This window comes from Anoplopoma fimbria, chromosome 7, assembly GCF_027596085.1.
Source record: "Anoplopoma fimbria isolate UVic2021 breed Golden Eagle Sablefish chromosome 7, Afim_UVic_2022, whole genome shotgun sequence".
Taxonomy (NCBI): Eukaryota; Metazoa; Chordata; class Actinopteri; order Perciformes; family Anoplopomatidae; genus Anoplopoma; species Anoplopoma fimbria.
The window spans coordinates 7,137,506-7,163,645 of NC_072455.1; the positions used below are offsets into that span (position 1 = coordinate 7,137,506).

The following is a 26,140-nucleotide window of genomic DNA, read 5'->3' on the forward strand; positions in this document are numbered from 1 at the left end:
TTTGCCTGAATGTGTCTTCTCTGTTTCCATTCTTTAGCAACTTCGTGTGTTTAGGAGGCAGCAGAACAAACCAAAAGTAGACCTGGCTGAGTTTATGAAGTATCTGGCTGACCACTACAACTGTGACTCTCCCTACGAGCTGGGTGTCAGGATACACAGCATCGGGCTGCCCATAGCGGTAAGAGACACAACCTACTATATACTCCTGAGTAATGTTCTATTACTACAACAACGTCGCTGTTATGAGTCTGTGTCTGAGTCATCATGACAAAATGTTATCCTGGAGGTGTTATTCCGTCTGTCTGTCTGTCTATCTATCTGTCTGTCTGTGGATACGATAAGATAAGATAAGATAAGATAATCCTTTATTAGTCCCGCAGCGTGGAAATTTGCAGGCTTACAGCAGCGTAGAGTAAAGTGCACACAAGAGACATAGTAGAAGAAAGACAAGATAAAAGTAAAAAATGAAAATAAAAAAACAAGTATTATAAATAAGCAATAAAAAAACAGTAGAAAATCAACAATAACTGAAATATTATATTTACAGACAGAAAAACTATTTTAACTATTATTGCACAGTGTAATGTATTGCACAGGTTTTTATTGTCATGTTATTATTGTCATGTGTCATGTGGTCTGCTGGGAGCAGAGTTGGTTGTGCAACCTGACAGCAGCAGGAAGGAAGGACCTGCGGTACCTCTCTTTCACACACCGGGGGTGAAGCAGCCGGTGGCTGAAGGAGCTGCACATCCTCCTGTCTCCCACCACCTCCACTGTATCCAGTGGACACCCCAGCACACTGCTGGCCTTCCTGACAAGCTTGTTGAGTCTCTTCTTGTCAGCTGCTGAGATGCTGCTGCTCCAGCAGACCACTGCATAAAAAATGGCTGATGCCACCACAGAGTTGAAAAAGGTCCTCAGGAGTGCTCCCTGCACTCCAAAGGACCTCAGTCTCCTCAGCAGATAGTCTGCTCTGACCCTTTTTATACAGTGAATTTGTATGATTAGTCCAGTCCAGTTTATTGTTCAAGTGAACACCCAGGTACTTATACACCCAGGTCCTGGTTCAGTTCCCTGTATTCCCTCTCATCGGCGGCAGAGATGAGCCCGACGATTGCAGAGTCGTCAGAGAACTTTTGCAGGTAGCAGGTAGCAGAGTTGTATTTGAAGTCCGATGTATAGATGGAGAAGAGGAATGGAGCCAGAACGGTTCCTTGTGGGGCCCCCGTGCTGCAGGACACCCGATCTGACTCACACTCCCTTATCCTCACATACTGTGGACGGTTGGTGAGGTAGTCCAGGAATACAGGCTCAACTTTAACTAGAAAAGGTGCAATTAAAGGTGTGTAGTTGAGATCAAACTGAAGGCAGAGCCAGAAGATGTGTGTGTGGTCCAAGTAAGGGCGCTGGAGGTAGGGGTGTAGGGGATAAGGCAAAATGGGCTCTAGTTTTTTTATATTTTATTCTGCACTTATTTTCCTTTTCACTATATCTGATTGAGTAAACCCCTGCAACAGCAGTACTCTTATTCACTTCTGTAAAATATTCACACACTTACTTTAATCAGGAAGTGGCAAGCAAGACACGGGAACTTGGCCTGGGTCTTAAGGAGTTGTAGCTTTTATTCACCAACAAGTAACCTAAACTGTACACCCAGGCCACTGGTGTGGTCACACCTATAATGTTACTGCTAACTTCAATCTCACTGCCACACACAAGCTCTCGCTTGATCCCACACTCACTAACATTTCACACTCAACCTGGGCACTGCGTTATTCCTTAAAGGTGTTTGCCACTTATATAACACATTTTTGTTTAAAACATAATAAACATGCATTTTTAAAGAAATTTACCCAATGCTTAGGCCTGACAGGCAGTCAACTTAGGTGCAGCTCGCTGCCGGGCTTTCAATAAACCCTGCTTTGTTTGTATATAACTATTAGCCTGTTTAACAATGCTTCTCTGTCCCCTTCAGACAATACATAAGGTGAGTCGATGTGAGCACTCCATCATGGAGCAAGCCAGGGAGCTCATCCAGAAAGAGCTGGAGGAGGAAACCTACGAGCGGCTGAGAAAGATAAAGAAGAGCGTGTTGGAGCCGGTGCAAGTAGCAGGTTCCTTCTCCTCTTCAGGCAGCCTAGACCTCAGGAGGAAGTACGCCTCCATGCCTGCAGCCGAGGTATCGCTGGCAGTCTTCTCAAATGCAGAGGGGCTGTTCAGTCCCAAGATGGCGAAGGTGGGTTCTACATTACATTACAGTCATTTAGCAGACACTTTTATCCAAAGCGACTTACAGGAAGTGTATTCAACATAGGTATTCAAGAGAACTACTAGTCACCAGAAGTCATAAGTGCATCTCCTTTCTTAAACAAGCATCTCAAAGCATAAGCCAGAGCAAAAGTATAGTGCAGAGGCAAGTTACTACGAAAACAATAATTGCAACAGACTAATCCGAATATAGTAAGTGCTACAAACTACTACGAATAGGATAAGTGCAGTAAACGAATACGAATTCAATAAGTGCAGCGAACTGATACGAATACAGTAAGTGCAACAACTAATATGAATGCAATAAGTGCTACGAGGAAGGCTCAGGGTAGTGCTTCTTGAAGAGGTGAGTTTTCAGCCTGCGCCGAAAGATGGGCAGCGACTCTGCTGTCCTGACGTCAGTGGGGAGTTCATTCCACCACTGAGGGGCCAGGACAGAAAAAGCTGTGACCGGGTGGATCGGCCGCAGGGACCTCTGAGCGACGGGGCAACCAATCGCCCCGAGGCAGCAGAGCGAAGTGGTCGGGCGGGGGTGTAGGGCTTGACCAAGGCCTGGAGATAGGAAGGAGCTGTTCCTTTCACTGCCCTGTAGGCTAGCACCAGAGTCTTAAACTGGATGCATGCTCTTACAGGGAGCCAGTGTAGAGAACGGAGAAGGGAAGTTGTGTGGGAGAACTTGGGGCGATTGAACACCAGACGTGCTGCAGCTTTCTGGACAAGCTCCAGAGGTCTGATGGCCGACGCCGGGGCTCCGGCAAGTAGTGAGTTGCAGTAGTCCAGGCGGGAGATGACCAGAGCCTGGATGAGCACCTGCGCAGTCTCCTCAGTGAGGAAGGGGCGAATCCTCCTGATGTTGTAGAGGAGGAATCTGCAGGAGCGTGTGACCGATGCAATGTTTGCTGAGAACGACAGTTGGTCGTCCAGGGTCACACCCAGATTCCTCACAGTCCGAGTTTTCCTTTTCACTATTGATGACACCACGGCATCATCAATGGTGATGGACAGGTCTCGGTGCGGGCAACCCTTCCCCGGGAGGAACAGTAGCTCGGTTTTGTCCAGGTTGAGCTTCAGGTGGTGTGTCGCCATCCACTTCGAGATGTCAGCCAAGCACGCAGCAATGCGTGCCTCCACTTGGGTGTCACCGGGAGGAAATGACAAGACCAGCTGGGTGTCATCGGCATAACAATGGTAAGAGAAGTCATGCGAGCGAATAACAGAACCCAGAGATGTTGTGTAGAGCGAGAAGAGAAGGGGGCCCAGAACTGAACCTTGTGGAACCCCCGTAGTCAGCATGCGTGGTTCCGACACGGCCCCCCTCCATGTCACCTGGTAGGATCGGCCTGTCGGGTAGGATGCAAACAGGGAGAGTGCAGACCCTGAGACGCCCATCCCCTCGAGGGTGGAGAGGAGGATCTGGTGGTTCACCGTGTCAAACGCCGCTGACAGGTCCAGGAGAATCAGGACAGAGGAGAGAGAGTTCGCTCTCGCAGCGTGAAGCGACTCTGTCACCGCAAGGAGGGCCGTCTCTGACGAGTGACCCACCTTGAACCCGGACTGGTGGGGGTCCAAGAGGTTGTTCTGGTGGAGGTAGGAAGACAGTTGTTTAGAGACAGCGTGTTCAAGTGTTTTGGATAGAAAGGGTAGAAGAGAAACCGGTCTGAAGTTCTTGACATCAGAGGGGTCAAGTGATGGTTTTTTCAGAAGGGGGGAAGCATCCCGAGACGAGAGATGTGTTGATGAGGTGGGTGAGGAAAGGAAGGAGTTCAGTGGCAATAGACTGAAGAAGAGGGGATCGGGTCAAGGGAGCACGTGGTGGGGCGGTTAGATGTAACAAGGTCGAGGACCTCGTTAGGGGAGAGGGGAGCAAAATAGGGTAAGATGGGGTGTGGAGAGGGAAGGGGGAGCTGAGGGGGAAGAGCTGGAGAGGGTAGAGAGGGAGAGGGTGGACAGGGAGAGGGGGCTGAGAGAAGGAGGATCTGATGTCGTTTACCTTCTTGTCAAAGAAGTTGGCGAAATCATCAGGGAGAAGGGAGGAAGTAGGAGGAGGGGGTGGGGGGTTGGAGTAGTGAAGAGAAAGTTTCAAAGAGTTTTTTAGGATTGGAAGCAGAGGTTAGGATTTTAGAGCGGAAAAAAGCCGCTTTAGCAGTAGCTAGAGAGGAGGAAAAAGTGGAAAGGAGAGATTGGAAGTTGAGAAGGTCCTCCGGGAGTTTGCCTGTTCTCCATTTACGCTCAGCCGCTCTTAGGCTCCGTCTATCAGTACGCACTGAGTCCGACAGCCATGGGGCAGGAGGAGTTAGGCGTGCAGGCCTGGAGGTGAAGGGACAGAGGTTGTCCAAAGAGGAGGAAAGGGTGGAGAGGAGAAGATCAGTAGCAGTATCGGGGGATAGGAGAGAGAAGGATTCAGGGTCAGGGAGGGCAGAGGTAACGGAAGAGGAAAGATCAGCGGGGGAGAGGGAGCGGAGGTGACTACGGGTAGAAACCATGTGGGTAGGTGGAGGAAGTAAGGGGGAGAGGAGAGGGAGAGGGAGTAGGACATGAAGTAGTGGTCCGAGAGCTGGAGGGGAGTGACAGAGAGGTTAGCAGTAGAACAGTGTCTAGTGAAGATAAGATCCAGCTGGTTGCCAGCCTTGTGGGTAGGAGGAGAAGAGGAGCGATAGAGGTCAAAGGAGGAGAGGAAGGAAAGCAGTGGTTCTAACTTATCAGTCTGGATGTTGAAGTCGCCGAGCATGATGAGTGCGGAGCCATCGTCATGGAAGTGCGAGACTAGTGTGTCAAGCTCCTCCAGGAACTCACCAAGAGGGCCTGGTGGGCGATACACAACAGCAATGGTGAGCTTGACTGGATAAGTGACAGTAACAGCATGAAATTCAAAAGAGGAAGGGGAGAACTGTGGAACAGAGACAAGAGAGTATTTCCATTTTGGGGAAATTAGCAGGCCAGTGCCACCACCTCGCCTTGCAGCTCTGGGAGTGTGAGAGAAGGAGTACACATCTGACAGAGCTGCGGGTGTGGTGGTGTTTTCTGCTGTGATCCAGGTCTCAGTTAGAGCAAGAAAGTTGAGGGAGAGCAAGGATGCGTAGCCTGAGATGAACTCAGCTTTCGGCACTGGCGTTATAACATTTTTGAAATAACTCAACAAGCATAAACTCTCTCTAAATTGCGGAAATTAGCCAGGGAATGAGAATGGCCTGCATACTCTTTTTATTGGCTGGAGGTTAGACCATCATGAGAAATCCTAATTCTCTATGGTGACAGAAGACTTCTGAACACAGCAAAATAATAAGAAATGAGAAAATACAGAAATACAGACACCACCACACACTTATAGTGGGTCAGACGTGATATATCATGTCAATGAGCACCATGTTTGTGAAACATACCTTCCTTTAATTTCCAATCTAGCACGTCCAGAACTTCCTGCTGCAGGTGTCAGGTAACCGGCTGGCAAAGGCTCTGTTTCAGCTGGCCATCTGTGGAGGCTCGCTGGCCGTCCCACAGGACCTGGTGCACAAAGACAAGTCATCCAACACCTCAGAACAAACTAAGAATGAGGAAAAACCCACCACCTCCCTCCCCAGTGAAGGTATTAATGCAGGATATAGTGTTTCTCCCCCACAATGAACTAATCTGATACTGTCCTCTAATGATGTGTCTGGTCCACGGTAGTCTATGATTTTCAGACATTTCTGCCCTGTGTCTCTCAGCCAAAGTGAAGCAGTTCCTTAAAGACAGCCTGTCCTCTCAGAACACAGCCATAACTCTGGCCCACATGGCCTCTATGGAAATGAAGGTGACCAAACACTTCCAGGTCAACGATTTCCTCTCTTTAGAGCAGGGCACCTTTCTGGGCTTCCTGGTTAAGCACGTTCAGGTACAAGTTTTTTCATCCCTCGAACCTCTATTTTACTGTTAACTCTTAGAGTCTGTGAGATATAGATTTAAGGTGTTTTAGATCTCCTGATTGTGTTATCAGGGTTATTATACTAATTCATCCTGTATGTTGTTGTGTGCAGCTGCTGCAGGACACTCTGGGCTCTACTTTGCTTCTGGGCAGTGGCAGCATGGAACTTGCAGGCAGTGGTTTCAGACCCACCAGACAAGACGTGTTTGATTTCATCACACAGTGTGGGAACATAATGTCCACTGATCCAGATGAAGTGAGTCATTTAAAAGCACACACATAGCTGTTGCAAAAACATCTACACTTTTATGTACTACAACAAAGCTCTTCCTTCTCTCTGTTTACCTGTTGAATAAATGTTCCAGCAGTTTACAGGAATGTTAACATTCACATTCCTTTTCCCAGCTCTCCCACATCGAGTCGGCACTGAGAGCCCACTACAGGGTCCGGGACAGTCGGGACCTGGGCTTCGGCACTCTGCAAATGCTGGCTGGCCTGGTCCAGCGGCAGAGAGGGCTTGCTGGAGGAGGACTGAGCCAAGTCTACTACGAGTCAGCCCTCTTTGCCAAACACAGCAAATCAAGGTTAGCAGTTTTTTAGCAGACGGACAGACAACATAGGGAGGTGCATGGGAGGATTATCCTGGCCTAAATTATGGGAATTAATTTTATTATATTGGGTGTGAAGATTCCAGTCAATAACAGCTCAGCTGAGATCGTGTCTAATCAAAACGTATTGATCAGGTCACAAAGCTGTATTTTATTGTGACCCGCAATAAACTTGTATATAGTCCCATACCTGACAAGAACTATGGCGAGTCTGAAATTTGTCTTTAGTGATAAAGCATAATGCACTCTGATGCACAGGGTTTAACAGCAGCATGATGATACAGAATATCTCCATGGTCAAGGATAGACATGAAGGTTGACAGACATCCTTTAATTCTTAACCAGAAGCCTAGTTTGATTTTTAAATGATGAGTCAAACGTTGAATATGAATGTTGAGTGTCTGCTGTCGAGCCAAATTTGCTCACTGCTGGAGTTCATTCATTCATTATCCTTAAGTGCTTATCCTGTTAAAGGTGGCGGGGTTGCTGGAGCCGATCCCAGCTCTCATTGGGTAAAGGCAGGGTTCACCTGGACAGGTCTCCAGACTATCACAGGACTGACGCATAGAGACAGACAACCATTCACACTCACATCCACAATCCACCTCCGGGTAATTTAGAGTCATCAATTAACCTAAGCTGCATGTCTTTGGACTGTGGGAGGAAGCCGGAGAACCCGGAGAAAAACCCACACTGACACAGGGAGAACATGCCCCTCTTGCTGTGAGGCGACAGTGATATCCACCACACCAACATGCAGCCCTCAACTGCTGGAGTTGGACAATGTTCTTTGCCTGTTCCTGCATTTCAAACTAGTCTGTGATTAAGGAGTGATAATTGGAAAGCATCTAAGGCAGACTGAAGACTAGTCAGGGCCTGGGCTTCTTATGATTTTTTATTTATTTATTGTTGCCAGACTGACTGACATTGCCATTGTGACATCTTGTACATTGGAAGGTGGCTTTTATTTTGTAGTCAGTTCTTCTTACAGTCCCTAACCATAATGTCCCGCAGAACAATGTGGGTGTAGTCTGACTTTCAAAGTGGGGGCTGCTGTCTTCCATTCCTGTTTCTAAACTCAACACGTAATCTTACTTTGGCACTTCACTTTTTTCGCTCTCTCCAGGCTCTTCCCCTGTTCCCTGCTCCAGATACAAAAACACACGTCTCATATGTTACACACTTCAGTTAGTGTCTGTGATAGGTAGAGAGCCATAGGAGAGAGCAAGTGAAGTGAAACACCAAAGAGTGACTCATGCCGCCAGCTTGAAAGAAAATACTTGACAACTTGTAGTTGAAGTTTGCGTTATAATCATTTACTAGGACAAGCCGCAATACATCAAGTATATTCGATATATTGGCCACCCCTACATATAACTGGACATGAAAAGTTTTGTCCTCATCTATGTCCCCCTGTCTCCCACATTCCCCCTGTGAACAGTGCTGAAGTTGGGAATGAGGCAGTGGGGCGCCTAGGGGAGATGTCCAAGGCCCAGGCCCTGGCCAGCTTGCTCTCCTGCCCTCTGCTGGAGGATTTAAGTGAGTGGAGTCAGTGGGAGCTTATCTTCAAACCACTTCATGGCTCCCTCAGAGATTTCATTGAAAGAAATGCAGGTAGGAGTTTGTGTGTGGCTAGATAATTTCTAGTGTATTTCACCTCTTCCTGTGCTGTGAAATGTTAATTATGCTCTGTGTTACTCAAACACGCCCATTTGATAGAAGAATAATGTAGTAAATCAAAATGTTTATTGTCTTTGTTTTCATTTACTTAAACAGCAAATACAGGCCTGGCAGCGTTGGAGGTGACACCAGGTTTGCTCCTCAGGATCACCACACACACAGGAGACAAGCATTTCTCCAATGCCGCTATGACCCTCGACCACATCGGAACAGCCGGCCACCTCGTGTCCATGGTAGTAGCTGATGGGATCGTCAATGCTCCCACAGCCCTCCTGGCTAATCACATGCAGAGCTCCCTGGCAGCAGCGGTGGCTAAAGAAGGTAGTGATGCTTCACGGCTGATTTAAGTTCACTATATTTAAAGCTGGAATAATGCCTTGTATTTCGAGTGCAGCATGTGGGTGTCATCATTACTAATATAAGTAAGATTTGTGTTCCTTAGATTTGTCACAGGCTGAAGAAGATGTGTCCTGTTATAGCAGAGTGGCCAAATTCCTCTTGGCATGTTTGACACGAATCCCCACAAGAACCTGCCAGGCTCTTTTGAAGCAGGTCAGTCACAATACACCTGAGAGTTCAGATAATATCATATACCTTCTGTTATTTCTGGATAGAGGGTATGCTCAATGATGTTAGGGTAAAGATTGTGGGAGAAAACTGTCAAGTGGATGCGGTTAAGTTCATCCCATGGCTCCATATTAGTTATTTATTTTGATATGTCGATACCCGGAGTGTATAATAATTAGAAAACGTTCTATGAACATTCTTCAGCAGGAAAACGCAGGCTTTACGAACATGCTTGATGTTGATGAGTACCGCTACATCACTCCTTATTGAAAACGAACCGAACCGTGGCACCGCTGTACCGTATTGAACCAAACGGTGAATTTTGTGAAACGTTACACCCCTAGTCTTCTAGCTAAAAGAGTGAATTAAGCAATATGACTGTTCCTTTGGAAGATAATCATCCTCACGTTGGATACCAAAAATGACTGTAGCAGGATTTAGATGTATTGGTCTATCAAGTATCTTGGATAGGGCATCAGAAATGGAGAACCAGTACCTTGATAGTTTTCTTAATTTCTACATCTATTTCAAGAATCATCAAGCGATTGATGCTGAGATTTTGGACTTTAGACATATGAAGTCTGTGTGCCATCTAGATCAGGCCATGTCTGGCACATACCGTTGAGGAGAGTTTATCTGACCACTCATCGTCTGTAACTCCTACACTCAGATCAGCCTCTCTCAGCGCAGCAAGAGATTCCGTCTGCTTACATGAAAGTTTCATGTAAAACAGAACATTGTGTATTTGAGAGATGGAGCTGTTGGGAATGAAATATCTATAGGCTGCTGTTCAGAGATTGCAGGAAATGTTCCTGTGTGGTTACGGGCCCTATCCAGAACCTGCATTTATCTTCTATGTGCAGATCCTTAAAATTAGACAATACCCTTCTCATGCCAGACCAAGAAGGAGTCATTATGAAGTGAGGGGGGGGAACTGATGATTGCCACAATCTGGGCACAGAGCAAGCCAGCCCTCCAGACAGAATGTTTCCATATATGTAGAGACTGGCAGACTCAGTGGGAAAGTGTGGTGCGGTGCGAGATGGAGCACAGCTCTAAACAAACAAACACAAAAGGTTTTAGTGTGTCCTTGTCCAAAAGAGTAGGCAGCCTTAGCATGTGAATTGAATCTGCTCGACTAAATTGCTGAGGAGGTGGTTGCCAGTCTTACGGTTGTCATGTCAACGAAAGACCTTTCCAGCAAACCAGTCTGGTCAGATAGATGCAGCTTCCTGACTTATTGGTGATTTTTTTAACTTACTGCAGTATGTGTTAAAACTCTCCTCTTTACATTAGGATTAAAGCTAAAGCTAACTCCTTTTTACAACTTATTTGTTGCAATTGCATTTACGACAACATAGTTTCAGTAATCCTGATCTTCAACAGGATTCCTTAAACTATGTTGAAGGAAGTGCATTTCTGTTGTAACTCTGATCACCAAATAATTTGCATGTTTTTGCATTAATGTGACTTCCAGGTGTTTTTGGAGCCTTTCTCTCTTGTCTTGGGCCAGGCCAAGACTAAACAGGTCCTGATCACTGTGGCCCAGTCCGACCCGAGGCACATGAACTGTCTGCATCGGCTGGGGATCCTCCTGGGCATCATGGAGTGGGTCAAAGACTACCAAAAGAAGCTGAACCCACCACAGAGCCAAAATTGCAACACGCACACAGCACCTGTGGAACAGGCCAAGGTCAGAATACAAATGAGAAAAAATTGGAAAAACTCACATTGGTTTTGATGAGTCACAATAAGTCTCCAATAAAGTCTGTTTTGTAGGGCTATCAGCCCTACTGGTTTGGGTTCTCTGCAGCAGATGTCTATTTAGCCAAAGACTATGCGGTACAACATTGAGTGGAATGTTTTGTGTTTCCAATAACACAGAGTGATACGATAAAAGGATCTAGGAGTCGCATTCTCCTAGTTAAACTTTCATTCATACCACAACAATAACTTAAGCTTAGCAGCTGAATATTTCTGAATCAGGACCTAAGAGCATTTGGAGAAAGTGCCTCTTATTATCTAAAATAATGTGTGCCAAAGTCAATGGGCTATTGTCATTACATGTGCCTTATACTCAATCAACATTTCTGCCTCTTTATTAAAACAAATGTTCATATATACCCATCATCTTAGGCACAAAAAAGTATTTTGCCCAAAATTGAGTTCCATCTTACTTCATTTTTAAGCAAACAATAAGGCCGCCACCCCAAACTGTTCTGTCTTTCGCCCTACATATTTCAGCTGAATCTTATGAGCTGTTGTTATTTATAACTTTAATTTCTTCAAAATCCCTGGCAGAGCTTGCTGAGGTTGTCAAAAAGCTCCTAGGTGGCAGTGTGCTCCAATTATTAGTATATCACACTGCTCAATCTCCCGGGGAAGGTTTATTCTAAGGTGCTGGAAAGGAGGCTCCGATCCAGGTGGAGCCATTTGGATTCTGCCCTGGTTTTGGAACAGTGGATCAGCTCCTAACTCTTGCAGGGCTGGTTGAGGGTTGATGTGGCGGCTGTGGCATAGTGGAGAGCAAGGTAGTTCTCCAATCAGAGAGTCGGTGGTTCGATACCCGGCTTCGGCAGTCAATGTGTCCTTGGGCAAGACACTTAACCCCAAGTTGCTCCCGAAGGCTTGCCATCGGTGTGGACTGGATGTTGCATGAATGTTAGTTAGAGTCTGATGGTGGCACCTTGCATGGTAGCCTGTCATCAGTGTGTGAATGGGTGAATGATATGTAATATACTACTGATTGTAAGTCGCTTTGGATAAAAGCGTCTGCTAAATGACTGTAATGTAATGTAATGTTGATGGGAGTTTGCCTACCCAGCCTACATAGACTTAGAGAAGGCATACAACCTGTGTGTGAGGTTTACTGCGGGACTGTAGGGTAGCAGGTTTTTGCTATCCAGTCCAAAGATAACCAAAGCGAGAGCTTAGTGCATATACCCGGCTGTCCGGTTTGGAGACCTCAGAATTGTGTCTCTGCACTTTGCAGATGATTTAGTTTAGTTTGCTCGCAGTGACCTTTAGCTCGCACTTGGGCGGCTTGCAGCTAAGTGTGAAGCGGTCAGTGTGAGAGTCAGTACCTAAAAAAACGGAGGATTGCGGCATCACTGCCTAGACTGAGGGAGTTCAGCATCAACACGGATACGGCCGTTGTACCGGACTGGTGTAAGGCCAAGCTGATTGAACAGACCATCTTAGTTCTGCCCCTCAACTATGGTCATTAGATTTGGGTTGTAACAGAAAGAATGAAATCCCGGATACAAGCTGACGAAACAAGCTTAATTTGTTGGGTGGATGGAGCATGGAGTAGAGCAAGGGGTACGGGTATCTGATCAGAAGGCCTCCTAGACCCCTCCCTTTCTCCGGGCACATACAACTGGTAAGAGGCCCCGTGGTAGACTCAGAACATGCTCGAGAGATTATACATCCCTCCAGGAAGTGCTAGAAAATGTTGCTGGGAGATGTACGCCTGTATTAGCCTGTTAAGCCTGCTTCCCTGCGACCAGGCCCTGGATGAGATGATGGATGGTTTGTTTAAAAGTTTAACACTACACCCAAATAGATTCAAAGGGGTTTTAAATGGATTCAGTTTTAATAGGAAGATTAATACTGAAATCAGATTTAGATTCTATACTGGATTCAGATTTGAAGTGATTAATTTAGCACTATACATTCCTGTCCTTAGTCAGTAATCAGGGATAATAATAGTTCAATCATCTTGACTCTGCATCTTGTGCACACTGTATATTTATTGAAAAAAAGAAATACGGATGTTTTCATTTATTGGCTTAGCTTTTTATTTATTCATTTATTTTTGTGCTTCAGTCTAATTTGATCGATTCTGAGAGCTGCAGTCTGTCAGCTCTGAATATGAGTGAAGATGAGTATCTTGAGGAAAACATAATGGACAACAGCTTTGACTCCTCCCATCTCAACCAGAGCCTACAACAAGGTGAATTTTCATTTCACACTGAATAAGGACCGTACCAGTTGTGATTTTGATCTTTTATTCGCTAAATGTTTTCTTTTAGTTAATGGCGAGCAAGACGTAGTAGTTGAGGAGAGAGAGGATGAAGAGGAGCTGTATGAGTTGACCGCACTGCCTAATGGAGAGACATCAGACCTCAGCAGTGAAGCTGAAGGAGGTCAGGACGATGAGCAGTCAGAAATGTCTGATTCTTGCAGCTGCCAAATCACATCACATCTCCAAAGAGCCATAATCGAGGACATCAGGTTTGTTCTCATACCACCTGTAGTGGCGGCTTGTTTAAAAACTGACCTTCTGCTGGTAATTACTAAAATGCAGTCCACAATCTGCGTTCAGAAAAATTGTTGATCCACATTGTGCTCCATCGACACTTAACTTCCACTTAAACCCCTTAAAGGAGCCCACCAAAAAGGATCCAATAGCAGGACAGACATCAAAGTACATTTTGCAACATGACCAATTACCTTAATTCTAATGAATTTCAAACATTCCAAAGGGCACTACACACATTACCCTTGCAATAAAAATAATACACAAACAACTTTAAACCATTCAACATGGCTCTTACACCACCCCTTTAAAATGACCTACGCAATGTCCAATGCAGTTTCATTAGTATTTATTTTGTTTTGCTAATTATGGAACCTTCAAAGTATTGTTGATCTGTTCTTTCTTCTTCTGTCTCTCACTGGTTTCCTGACAGAAAGAGTGAGTTTGGTATTGGTGTGGAATTGACCGCTGAAGGCCAGAAGTTGATGCATGTTCATCAGGACAGGCTGGGCCGCAGCTTAGACCGCCTCTCCACTGAACTCTACAGCAAAGACACACACTTTGTCCTGGAACTTATTCAGGTGAATCATCTAATAATTACACTCTTAGGATTGACATAAAGCAAAGTTCAAATGATGACTAATGTAGTTTAAGATTTGTTTTTGTTTTTCCAAATTTTTTTACTCACCCAGTGTTACTTAGAATTCTTGAGGAAAACTGTTTTTCTCGAATGCATCCAACGAAGAAATTTGAAAAATGTAGGAAAGTCTTGATGAATTGAGGTAAATGGGGGCCAGTCACTTCTTCCCAAACACATGCATATTTGCTAAAACAGGCAGCAGTGCTTCTCGTATGGAACCAAACTTGAATAGTACGTTTTTCGGGTGAATAATTGATCATTTGCCCACCACCCATGCCGAAGATTCTCTGGCAAGAATGTTTGTGAGCTACAACAAGTAGCTTTAAAGCAGTAGCTTTAAAGCCATTGAAATGGCTATAAGAAGTAATAGTTATCAGTAGTTATCAAAAATAATTATTATATTGAATTATATGATTTTATTTACATTAAATCACCTCTGTGCAACACGCGTTTTAACAAAAATGATTGCCTATTAATGTAGTCTCATAAAATGGTCTCATAAAGAATCTTACACTATTTGCATATTGGTGACTAATTGCTTATTGGTGACATCATTGTACATTTATTTGCATAAATCATAGTGTTTGCATTGGTTGCAGCGAGGGAGAATGGCATGGCCAAGGGAGAATTTTGACTTCAGGCTTTATGGCAGATAGGGTTTATTTTCAGCCAAACATAATCTTTTCCTGAACCTAACTAATTCAATTGAATTCAGTTTATTTTGTATAGCCCAAAATCACAAATTACAAATTTTTACAATCTGTACACATGCAACATCCTCTGTCCCGGAACCCTCACATCGGCACAGGAAAAACTCTTTAACAGGGAGAAACCTATGGGAGAGCGACAGAGGAGGGATCCTTCTCCCAGGATGGACAGAATGCAATAGATTCAATTCAATTCAGTTTATTTTGTATAGCCCAGAATCACAAATTTGCCTCAGAGGGCTTTACAATCTGTGCACAGATGCCATGTGTACAGAATGAACATCATAACAGAGATACAACACATTCAATGTATATGACATAAATGATTCCTATAATCACAGTAGTAAGCAGAGTAACGAAGGAAAAAAAAAAAGTTAAGACTACCTATAAAAGCAGCAATGACTATAGTGGAATTAAAATAATGATATAGGGAATAGTATTAGTAATGTGACTAATAATAATAATCGAAGTAGCAGTGGGTGTCAGCCGGGTCACAACAGGAGGCACGACCACGGTCCAGGGACCACAACGATTTGTGGAAACCTGCAAGGCAAGAAAGCAAAAAGGGCTTCAGGGTGGAAGTAAAGCTAATATGTGTAATGGTACAGGTAATAGTAATGTGACTAATAATAATAATGGTAGTAGCAGTTGGTGTCAGCAGGGCCACAGCAGGAGGCACGACCACAGTCCAGGTACAGCCACGATTTATGGAAACCTGCGAGGTGAGAAATTACAAAGACTCCAGGGTAGAAGCAAAGCCAATAAGCATAATAGTACAGGGAATAATAATAGTAATGTGACTAATAATAATAGTGGTAGTAGCAGTGGGTGTCAGCAGGGCCTCAGTAGGTGGCACGATGACAGTCCAGATATAACCCCGATTCCTGGGAACCTGTGAGGCGAGAAAGCACAAGGACTCACGCATATAGCAGCATATCTAGGGGCTGGACCAAGGCGAACCTGAACCAGCCCTAACTATAAGCGCTATCAAAAAGGAAGGTCTTAAGCCTACCTTTAAAAGTGGTGAGTGTGTCTGCCCCCGGACTGAAACTAGAACCTGGTTCCACTGAAGAGGAGCCTGATAACTGAAGGCTCCTACTAAGTAGGTTTGTCGCATAAACGTGAAGAGATTTCTGCCTTCTTCTCCCATTCGCACACGGCTCAAGAAGAGAGGGAGAAACCCAGTGCTGTTGGCAGAAGAACCGTGGTCTGTGATTTTCTGATCAGCATTGGGAATGAATTACAAAATAATATATTAGTTTAAATATTTTATTTCTATAAAGAGTCTTACACTATCAATAGGAAACTCATTCATAGTTAAATTGATAATTATAACCCACAATGACAACATCAAAAGCAAGGATTTTCGATAATGAAATTAATAAAAGTAAAATACGGAATATTAATCTAAGTAAAATAACTACACTAAACAAACCTAAGGGAGTGTGTGTTTTTGTGTGTGGTAAAGAGTTTTTGTGTGTGTATGTATGTTTGTTCCGTATGCAGAAGCACGAACACGCGTGTTTGGTCAGATCAAAAGAAAGATGGAGAGGGGGAACCTTGAGCTTTCTCCCAAAAAGGCCTTAAAACGATTAAATATTTGAATACAAAGTATTTAACTTTGTTTACATTAGTCTTAAGTTGTTTGCTTTCCCTATGTAGTATTAAAGTAATACCAAAAGTCATAAATTACTGTCAAATGTATAAAATATTTTGTGTGTGTGAAACGTTAGTATTTACTCTGTTTGGTGTAACTTGGATGTTAGACAACGGAACAGCTACTGTTTATGTTAGTGTGATACTACTTTTTTTTTTAATTATATATTTTTTTTATACAGGCATTGTCTTGATCAACTTCAGACACAGTTACCTTCATTTTTGAGCCATTTCGCTTCTTTCTCCTCTATGTTTAGAGTTGCATATAAGCAGTGTCGATCAGGCGGGATCTACGGAGCATGTGACAGAAGTTGTGGCGTTCCTGTGTAGCATAAATGAGCTGATAAATGATATGGTATCGCTACTGGAATCGTTGCATACAGTCTCGACTAATTGCCAGATTCAGCATTCTAGGCTATATTAGAGGCATTTTTCTATACGGCTAGCGATATTGGGGTGGCTGTGGCACACAAGGTAGAGCGCCCTGTAACCACAAGGTTGGTGGTTCGAACCCCTCTACAGTCAACATGCCGAGGTGTCCTTGAGCAAGACACCTAACCCCAAGTTGCTCCCCGGGCGCTTCTTAGCAGCCCACTGCTCCTCCGGGATGGGTTAAATGCAGAGAATTGTAATTTCCCCATTGTGGGACTAATAAAGGCTTAATTATTATTATTATTATTATTGGCATAACACTGTAGTTCATAGCTTTGTTTAGAAGGCCAATTATCAATTTCTGGATAATAGCACCGGGTTAGAAAAGAGAATTTGGTTACATGCAAGACCTTTTGTCTATGTGAGATCACAACAATTAAGCTCAGTGATTAACATTAGACCACATCAACCCATATACAATGACAAAAGTAAAGCAGTCCTGTGCTTAGCCGTGTAGTGTTACACTAAGCTAATGCCGTGCTATGCTAAGCCCAGTTACATTACATTAGGTCCATGGAGGAAGAGGGATTCCTTTATAAGCAGCTGATTTGGTTGGTTGTGGAAGAGCCAGGCTCGGAAAGGTTTTGGTTCCAGTGTCAAAATGTATTTTCTGTGTATCGCTTGTGGAGATTCGAGGAAATGGATCTCTCCCGTTCACACCTCTGTATGAAAACGTGAAGGAACCTGCGGAATGTTTTAAATGGCGGCCATTTTGAGTGGGCTACGGCCCTAAAAATATGTTCACCTACTACTGATTAAAGAATGAAGTTTTTGGAATGTTTTTATCCCTTTATTTTATGATCAGGTGTGATTCAAATTCTGTTAAAGTAAAAAGCCACTAATGATTTTTATTTACTCTGAAGATGGCTTCCAAGTGTTTCATGTCGTATAGTTTACTTTGAAATATGTCTACTTCTGACCATTTAACCTCTTTGTTTCCATTTTTCAGAATGCTGATGATAACAGTTACCCATCAGAGGTTGATGTTGTTCCAGCGCTGGCCTTTGTGGTGGAGAAAGACAGAATCACCGTTCTCAACAATGAGACCGGCTTCCAGGAGGAAAACATCAAGGCCATCTGTGATGTGGGTCGCAGCACCAAGGGCAAGCACAAATATGGATACATAGGTAACTAAGTACATGTTGCTTAAAGAGATTAGAAAGTCTAAGTCGAGGCTCATGGTTGGAAATGGCATTTTTTTGTCACCAGAGGATAAAGATTTTGCTAGTAAATGTTAACTGCACAAAATAACAACTTTAGTTTTGACACCATCGGGGTCTCGAGCTGAAGGAGGTCACGTCGTCAGTGATATGAAAAAAAAAAGGAACGAGAAGGATTAAAATTCAGTTTGGGACAAATATGGGATGAGATTTAAAAGAAAATGTACATTTTGTGTAGCACACAGTTCTTAATAAACCTCCATGACAACATAAACACCTAGCCTCTGACCTCCTGTCAACCACAGCCTCAACAGGGAATTCAACCCAAAATCAATGAAGTAAGCTTGCTAGTATTATTTGTTAGACTGCCTGATGATAATGATAACGTTACAGGTCAGGCTAGCTAACCAAAACCTCTTTTACAGTGAGTGAGCTGACAATAACATTCCGTTAACTAAGAGGATTCAAAACTCTGCAACAGTTCAAATCATGTCACTTTTGTTAACCAATTACTTTGTAACTCTCTCCTCCCAGTACGCTGCAATACGATCTCTGTAACGCAGTTTGTCCTTGGCAACATGTGGTGCCTCTCCCCATGACATGTGCATCTTGTCCAGCAGCTCATACTCAACAGTCTAAAGACGCTCCAGCTAGCAGAGCTACCTTTTTGGTGATCCTTTGCAAAATCTTTTTTTTTGACCAAATGCTCAGTTTTACTTATAAAAAAATGTTTTAATTTCGATGCATTGTTAACATCCAAATAAAAAAAACATGCAAATTATCAATAACAAACAAATAAAAGGACTTTTTTAAATAATAAAACTATATTTTTAATAAATTATAAATGTATGAAAAAAAAAATAAACAAATCGCTTTTGAAGTTTTATGTATGTTCAAGGTCCCTTTGAATGATTTTAACTGATGATAGTGTAGGAAAAACAAAGATATTAAATAAGGGACGGTCCACACTAATTTGGGAAAGGTTTAGGGTGTGTTTTCATAAAGTTTCCGGGAGGATGATGAAATAAACTTTGTTGAGAGCCCTGATTAGCATTAAAATAGGTTCCTAATAAGCCTCGCTTTCGCTATGCCATTCTGTCTGAGACCGAGTAATATCTCCTGGGAAAATGAAGGCTCCATTTATGTCACAAAGGTAATGTGTCAACTATTGCGCAACCCAAACAGGAAGAGGACAGAGTCTTTGTCCAGGTATCTATCGTCAGCTTTTCCCAGCAATCAAAGAGTATCAATGTAGTCTTTGGGTATGTATCCAGTAGTGTAAATGGCAGACAATGGAACTACTGAAGAAACCATGGAAAACAGTTTTGCCAACTCCTTTTCACTGAAAGTAACTAGCACTAGCTCCAAATTCTGCTAGAAGTCACAATATGATGTCATGTGTTTTTTTGCATATTGGTGACATCATCGTACATTTATTTGCATAAAGCCTTCTTCTCCCATTCGCGCACGGCTCAATAAAAGAGAGAGAGAAACCCGGTGCTGTTGGCAGAAGAACCGTGGTCTGTGATTTTCTGATCAGCATTGGGAATGAATTACAAAATAATATATTCGTTTAAATTTTAGCTTTTTCCCAGATGGTCTGAATAAGTCACTAATAGAAGGCAATCCTATTATCTTTGCGTCAGCCATGGCAACAATTATAACACTTGGTAACACTCGTGGGGGAGAGATCTATTCCCACTTTAACATGGTCTGTTAAAGTGAAAATATGCCGAATTTTATGGGAACTGATGGAGCAAAGACTCCACCAGCCGGTGTTTGCTCTCTCCAGCTCAGGTTCTGAAAGGTCCCAACCACCCATATCTTCCCCACTTTAGCTGCAGCTTCAGGTGGCCTCTCTCTGGTTGAATATGGCTAAATATCTGAGTCAGTCAAAACTCTGTCAAATCTACTCTGTAAAGATCCTTGTCCATAACATACAAATAGCCAAAGGTTCCCATTAATGATCGTGATTGCTCTCCTTATCATAGGTCAAAAGGGCATTGGCTTCAAATCCGTGTTTAAAGTCACAGACTGTCCAGAGATTCACTCCAATGGCTTCCACTTGCGCTTCGACAAGACCTGTGGCCCCATGGGATACATTCTCCCCCACTGGACTGAAGATGAGAGACCTCTGGACACACAGCTGAAGGACATACATCAGCACAGGTTGGGTTGAATTTTGATTTGTGATTTGAACATGGAAAAATTGTTGCAGTCTCGGATGTGTTTGGGGAGAGAGTTCCAGAGGGAGGGGGCAGTTATGGAGAAGGCTCTGTCGCCCCATGTCCGGTGCTTGATCCTGACTGGCAGAGACAGGAGGTTGGCATCAGAGGAGCGGAGCAGACAGGAAGGAGTGTGGTGATGGAGCAGGTCGGTGAGGTAGGAGGGGGCCTGATTATGGAGGACTGTGAGTTAGGAGAAGGACTTTGTATTGGATCTGTTGTGGAACGGGGAGCCAGTGGAGATTCTGGAGAACAGGGTTGATGTGATCACAGGAGCGGGAGTGGGTGAGCAGACGAGCAGCAGAGTTCTGGATGTACTGAAGTTTATTTAGGACTTTGGATGATGTGCCATGAAGAATACTGTTGCAGTAGTCGATTCTGGAGGTGATGAAGGCATGGATCAGAGTTTCAGCAGCAGATATTGAGAGTGATGGGTGGAGACGGGCTATGTTTTTTAGATGGAAAAAGGCAGTTCTGGTGATTTGGTTAACGTGGTGTTCAAAGGAGAGGTTGCTGTCAAACATGACTCCAAGGTTGCGGATGTGTGGGGAGGGAGACAGAGTGGAGTTGTATATGGTGAGGCAGAAGTTGTGACTGGTTTTTGTTAGGGATTTGGGACCGATGATGATCTTGTCCGATTTATCACAGTTGAGTTTAAGGAAGTTGGTTTGGATCCATGATTTAATGTCAATGAGGCAGTTGGTCAGAGTGGAGTGAGTAGCAGTGGTAATGGTTTTGGTGGAGATGTAGAGCTGGACGTCATTGGCGTAGCAGTGGAAGTGGAGACCATGTTGACGTATAATATTACCAAGAGGGAGCAAGTAGAGGATGAACAGAAGAAGACCAAGCACCGAGCTAGCGGAGAAGACCAACCCAAGTCTGCTAACCACGCCGGGACGGAAAGATCCCGGCAGGATATACATGCGGGCTCGTGCTGGCTAGCGATGTGGCAGGCAGGGATGAGAAGTAGTGCTTTGGACCAAACCCGGGAGTCCTGGGGCTAGCATGGAGCTAACTTTGCAGATGGAGACAGTAAGCTGATAATCAAGTACAGAGCGGCAGCCAGAGGTGCGCCAGCTTCCGCCATATATTTAGATAATTAGTTAAAGTTAGATAATTCAGATACCTACCAGTTGTCTACCCAGAAGTGATTGTTGATAGCCGGATGTCTAGGTGATTCAGTTTCTTCAAGTGTCCCAGTAAGCTGTGACAGTGTGACAGTGAACCAGCATGCTCAACACCAGGACCTTAAAACTGAAGCAGCTCCAGTAATTTGGAATTCAGTCATCATTTATTTTATTATTTGCTGTGCTTTTCCTACTGTGACATCTCAAAATATCTTCTCTGAAATAAGGCTATTTATAACTCAAACATACAAGTCAGTTCATAGGCATAAAGATGCAATCCATATTCCAAATATATTGATTGGCCTTTAATGCTAAGACTTTAATTCAACAGAATCACATTTCAGAAATAAACTTGTGCAATATGTAGCAGATGTTATATTACATAAACGTTTGAAAGCCTCTCTCTTCCATCACAGCAAACTAACTGCTATGTTGACGAGTTAACTTTGTTTCATTGTCACTTTGTGGTGTACAGGTAGAGTACAGTGGGTTTGTCAAAGTGTTGGGCTCTAAACAGGTTGTTGAGAGCAGTCAGAGTGAACCAAAACAGTGATAAGTTGTGGGTCGTTAAACGAAAACACTGAGCTGAAAAATACTCATAAAGCTGAGGAGAACTGCACTCCTTTTGGTTTGGTATTAATTAGTGCTGCTTTAAAATTATATTAATAGTAGAGTATATTACTACCTGAGTTGCATGCTGCCAATATGCAGAATACTGACTTAATTCAGACAGTCACACCAAGAGTCACCTTCAACCGGGCAGCTCAAAAAAAACAGCAGCCCCTCTCACTCTGCCCGCCACCTCCACCAGCTCCTCCCCTTTGGAAAGCGCTACAGCTCCATATTGACCAATACCACTCAATTCAGAAACAGCAGTCGGAACGCTTAATTCAAACCACTAGTTTTCCAACTACCTCACTGAATTTGTTCTCTTATCAGCTGGACCACTAAGATCTGCCTTCCTCTGCGCTCCAAGAGTGATCAGACCAGAAACCTGTTTCATGACGTGCACCCCTCCCTGCTGCTCTTTCTGCACCGCCTGCGCTCTATCTCCATCTACAATCAGGTAGCTTCTGCACTTACACATTGCTCACATTCATGCAAACACTGATAGTGTACTTCATTGATTTAATCATTATACGAAACTCACCTGTTCTCCATACCTCCACCACCTGCTGCGTCTGTCTCCCTGCAGAGTGAGAAGCGTCTCGTAACCATGACTAGAAAAGACCTGAGTCACAATGTGTTAGAGGTGGAGCACACAGAGGGCATCGAGCGCTGGCTTGTGGTCAAAACTATGGTGCAGCCCAAGAAGGTAATGCAGACACACTAAGATTCAAATGTCATTCTGTTGCTTCATTTTCAGGCAAATTCCTCATATCTGGATTTCAGTACAAGAAGTTGGCGTCTGTTTCATCCTGCCTGGGGAAATTTATTTTTTTCTATAGCTTTGCATTTCTGTGATGTGCTCCTGACTTTGCACTTTATAACTGTTCCTTGTTCTGCTCCGTATGTCTTTCCCTCTCTGTATCTTGCCAGATGTCATGAAAACTCACTCATTAGGCAGGCTATTTTTATTCCCACATCACGTAGGATTCTATGACAGAAAAATCCATACACTCTTACAGACAAGCACATCAACAACACCAAACAGATTTAAATGATCTGTCAGTCTGAGAGGACGCTACTCTTTCTTCTTCAGTTACCTTTCTTCCTCCATTTCCCAGCAGCTACCCATTACCTGCAGTCAGGTTCTGTTATATAAGAAATAGACTTTCTGTGCTCCAGTTTGCCAGCAGCCATTTAACAGGCACCGATAACCATTTCTGCGTGTTGTAAGCCGTTGCATCTATTTTGACATTGATCTGTTTCTCCTCCAGATCAAAGAGGACGTTGAGTCCACCGAGCTTGCCCTGGCATTCCAGCTCAATATCACAGAAAGTGAGATTGTCTGCCAACCACAGAAACAACCTGTGTTTGCTTACCTGCCTCTTCGCAGTTTTGGCTTCCGTTTCATCATCCAAGGTGAGAATGGAGTTTAGAATAATTAAGCTATCTGACCATGGACACAAAGTTCATGTAATGAAGATACTTTTTTTTTTTCAGGTGACTTTGACATCCCTTCCTCTCGTGAAGATGTTGACAGAGACAGCTCATGGAACCAGTGGCTTCGATCTGAGATAGCACAACTCTTCCTCCAAGCCATGGATGTCTTCACTGTAAGACTGTACTGTGTGAAAAATGTTTCTAAAAGATTGAAGGAAATGTTACTCTGGTGATCTCTGGCAGAAATACGGATCATTTACCGATGCAAAAAGAATGCAGTAAACTGGAGACTAACAAACAGGTGGTATAAAGCATTCCTCTGCGACCAAACAAAGAAGTAGAGTGTATTCCTGAAAGTACAACATATGAATAAAAAGCAAAAAACATTGTGGCTATAAAGCTTTTCTATGTAACATTGAATATTCATGAGCAAATAAGCAACGATCCAAGTTACAATTTTGAAGAAAAAAACATCTTTAGATATTATCTATTAAGAGTTTATAATAAGAAAATAAATAATCATCAGGATTGTTTGGGTGTTCTTGGCCACTATTTCAAAATTCAGGGAATATGAAGAAAAAGTTACTGTATGATGTCCGAAACATAGTACAGTAATAACACCAATATCACGGATTAGTCCTTGGCTAATGTCTTTCTTTAGACCGGTGTCCTGTTCTCTTGTTCACAGAATCACCCAGAGTTCAAGGGGCTGAAGGGTCTCTGCCACTTCCTGCCGTATGTCCCCCTGCCTGACGAGGTGTTCGACTTCTTCAAGCCTGTTGCCGGGCAGATTCTTCAGATGCTCAAGGGCAAGGCGTTCCTCCCTACACTCAGCTCAGGTATGACTCACTAATGCAGGTTGGGAAATTTTTAAATCACAAAATAAAACTGCACAAACAAAACATGAATATGTCTAGTCTCCCATGGCTGTGAGCTCAGCTTTCGTATACCAGCAATAGAGAGCATTGGATCTTAACCTGTACATGTTCCTCTCCATGCTTTCTTGCCCAGATGGTAAGGTTGTGTACAAGCTGCCTTCCGAAGTGGCCGTCTGTCAGGACGCTGTGATCCGTGACGTGATTGGCGGCGACGAGCTGGAAAGGCATCTGTCTCTTTCCTATCTCCATCCGGATTTGAGCCCTGTCCCACCCACCTCCCTGCTCACCCACCTAGGAGTCCATTACCTCCGGGGATCTGATGTTACCACGGTGACAACAGCCATGGCCAAGGAGCTGATGGAAAGCATCCATTCAGGTGTGTGTGTGTGGATGAGAATAAGAAGGAGAGGGGGAAATCTGATGGAAAGTCAATTCATGTCACTTCAAATTATGTCGGAGCACAATGTATTAAACATTACTGCTGACAGAACATTTTATTTGTGAGCACAATAACAAAAGAGCCCATCCCGATAGATAATTTGGGAATTGGCCATATCTATGATAGCGTCAGATGTTCTATGATCTGGAGAGATTTTGAATCCTTTGCTGCAAACCATCACTCATTAAACACATGTTATTACACCCATGTAATATGTGAAAACAAAGTATTGCAGGGTTAAAGTATTTGCTCATTTATGCATTGCTTGGTTTGCCTCATTATTTACCTAGTTGATATAAAGCATCATGGTGGGATAATGAATTACTGTAGTTCAGCCCCACCTAGGTTCTACATAAAATGTTAAAATGAATTATGAAAGTAAGATAGATCTTCATCAGTCATTCTTTAAATAAAGTTCAACTTAACATGCTCTTATATGTGTCATTGGGTACACGTGCCCATTCTGTGTGTTATCTGAAAACCATGATTATTTCTATTTTATGTTTTAATTCAGTACATTTTTGACACCAAACCACTGTCTTCTAGATGGCGGCCTGCGTCAGCTGGCCAAGCTGCTGCTTTGCAACTTCCGAGCTCTGGAGCATGGCTACGGAGAGGCCGACTCCATCTTGCAAACCCTCCGGGATCATCCCATAATCCCCCTGGCTGACGGACGTGTGGTGTCAATAAGTGAGGAAGGAGTGTTCTTTCCAATGGAGGAAACCAAGACCAAAAAAAATAAAACTCAATCTCAGAAAGGTAATTTCACTTCAGTGTATACTCCACTACAATCAAAATGACATGGGGTCATTTATGACTGGGGCTTGGTGTTTTCATTGCAAACTGAGTCCTTGTTTAAGGGTCTCCAACTGACGACAGCAAATATTTCCCTCACAAATAATTACAGATATTTCTTGTTTCTGCGAGCATTTAAGGTGTGTGTGTGTGTGTGTGTGTGTGTGTGTGTGTGTGTGTGTGTGTGTGTGTGTGTGTGTGTGTGTGTGTGTGTGTGTGTGTGTGTGTGTGTGTGTGTGTGTGTGTGTGTGTGTGTGTGTGTGTGTGTGTGTGTGTGTGTGTGTGTTCAGTTTCATTTTCCAAAAACGTGACATACTAATGTGGAAAAACTAAAATAGATAAATATGTATCACTGCAGATGTAACACTTTCCATCTGTACTCATAAGCTCAGCAGTGAAGCCCTGTTCTTGCAGAAACTGAAAATGATAGTGGGAATTAATGAGATTTATAAAAAACAAATGCATGTTTACTTATTTCGTACCTCTGGATCAAGATATTTAGATTAACTCAAACAGTAATTCAGCTTGTAAAACAGATTAAAACGTTATTTTCCAGTGTCTGAGAAGATAAACAGAGCTGTGGCCCTTCAGAACGTGCACAAGGTGTAGGGTTTGAAATGGGACACCACTCGCTAGCAGATCATATCATTAATTAAGTCTGTTGCTTGCCACCAATTACAACTATTGTAGTGATAAATCTGACTAAATTTGCAGGACAGAACAAGACAGATTAATCTATTGACAAAGCCA

The 26,140-nt window shown here is 43.5% G+C and overlaps 1 protein-coding gene across 2 annotated transcripts in view; it reads left to right on the forward strand.

Moving 5' to 3' along the window:
- Positions 1 to 26,140, forward strand: part of wu:fj29h11 (uncharacterized) — a 68,698-nt gene that overhangs the window by 10,373 nt on the left and 32,185 nt on the right. For both annotated transcript variants that reach the window (XM_054601371.1, XM_054601372.1), the window contains 22 exons: positions 38 to 178; positions 1,976 to 2,236; positions 5,671 to 5,851; positions 5,973 to 6,139; positions 6,282 to 6,425; positions 6,575 to 6,753; positions 8,219 to 8,391; positions 8,554 to 8,778; positions 8,900 to 9,009; positions 10,502 to 10,717; positions 12,853 to 12,979; positions 13,059 to 13,260; positions 13,719 to 13,866; positions 17,670 to 17,847; positions 19,872 to 20,049; positions 22,172 to 22,298; positions 22,428 to 22,547; positions 23,113 to 23,257; positions 23,339 to 23,451; positions 23,967 to 24,117; positions 24,290 to 24,532; positions 25,142 to 25,354. In XM_054601371.1, coding sequence (XP_054457346.1) covers positions 38 to 178; positions 1,976 to 2,236; positions 5,671 to 5,851; positions 5,973 to 6,139; positions 6,282 to 6,425; positions 6,575 to 6,753; positions 8,219 to 8,391; positions 8,554 to 8,778; positions 8,900 to 9,009; positions 10,502 to 10,717; positions 12,853 to 12,979; positions 13,059 to 13,260; positions 13,719 to 13,866; positions 17,670 to 17,847; positions 19,872 to 20,049; positions 22,172 to 22,298; positions 22,428 to 22,547; positions 23,113 to 23,257; positions 23,339 to 23,451; positions 23,967 to 24,117; positions 24,290 to 24,532; positions 25,142 to 25,354 — 3,742 coding nt within the window. The remainder of the gene's footprint in view (positions 1 to 37; positions 179 to 1,975; positions 2,237 to 5,670; positions 5,852 to 5,972; positions 6,140 to 6,281; positions 6,426 to 6,574; positions 6,754 to 8,218; positions 8,392 to 8,553; positions 8,779 to 8,899; positions 9,010 to 10,501; positions 10,718 to 12,852; positions 12,980 to 13,058; positions 13,261 to 13,718; positions 13,867 to 17,669; positions 17,848 to 19,871; positions 20,050 to 22,171; positions 22,299 to 22,427; positions 22,548 to 23,112; positions 23,258 to 23,338; positions 23,452 to 23,966; positions 24,118 to 24,289; positions 24,533 to 25,141; positions 25,355 to 26,140) is intronic.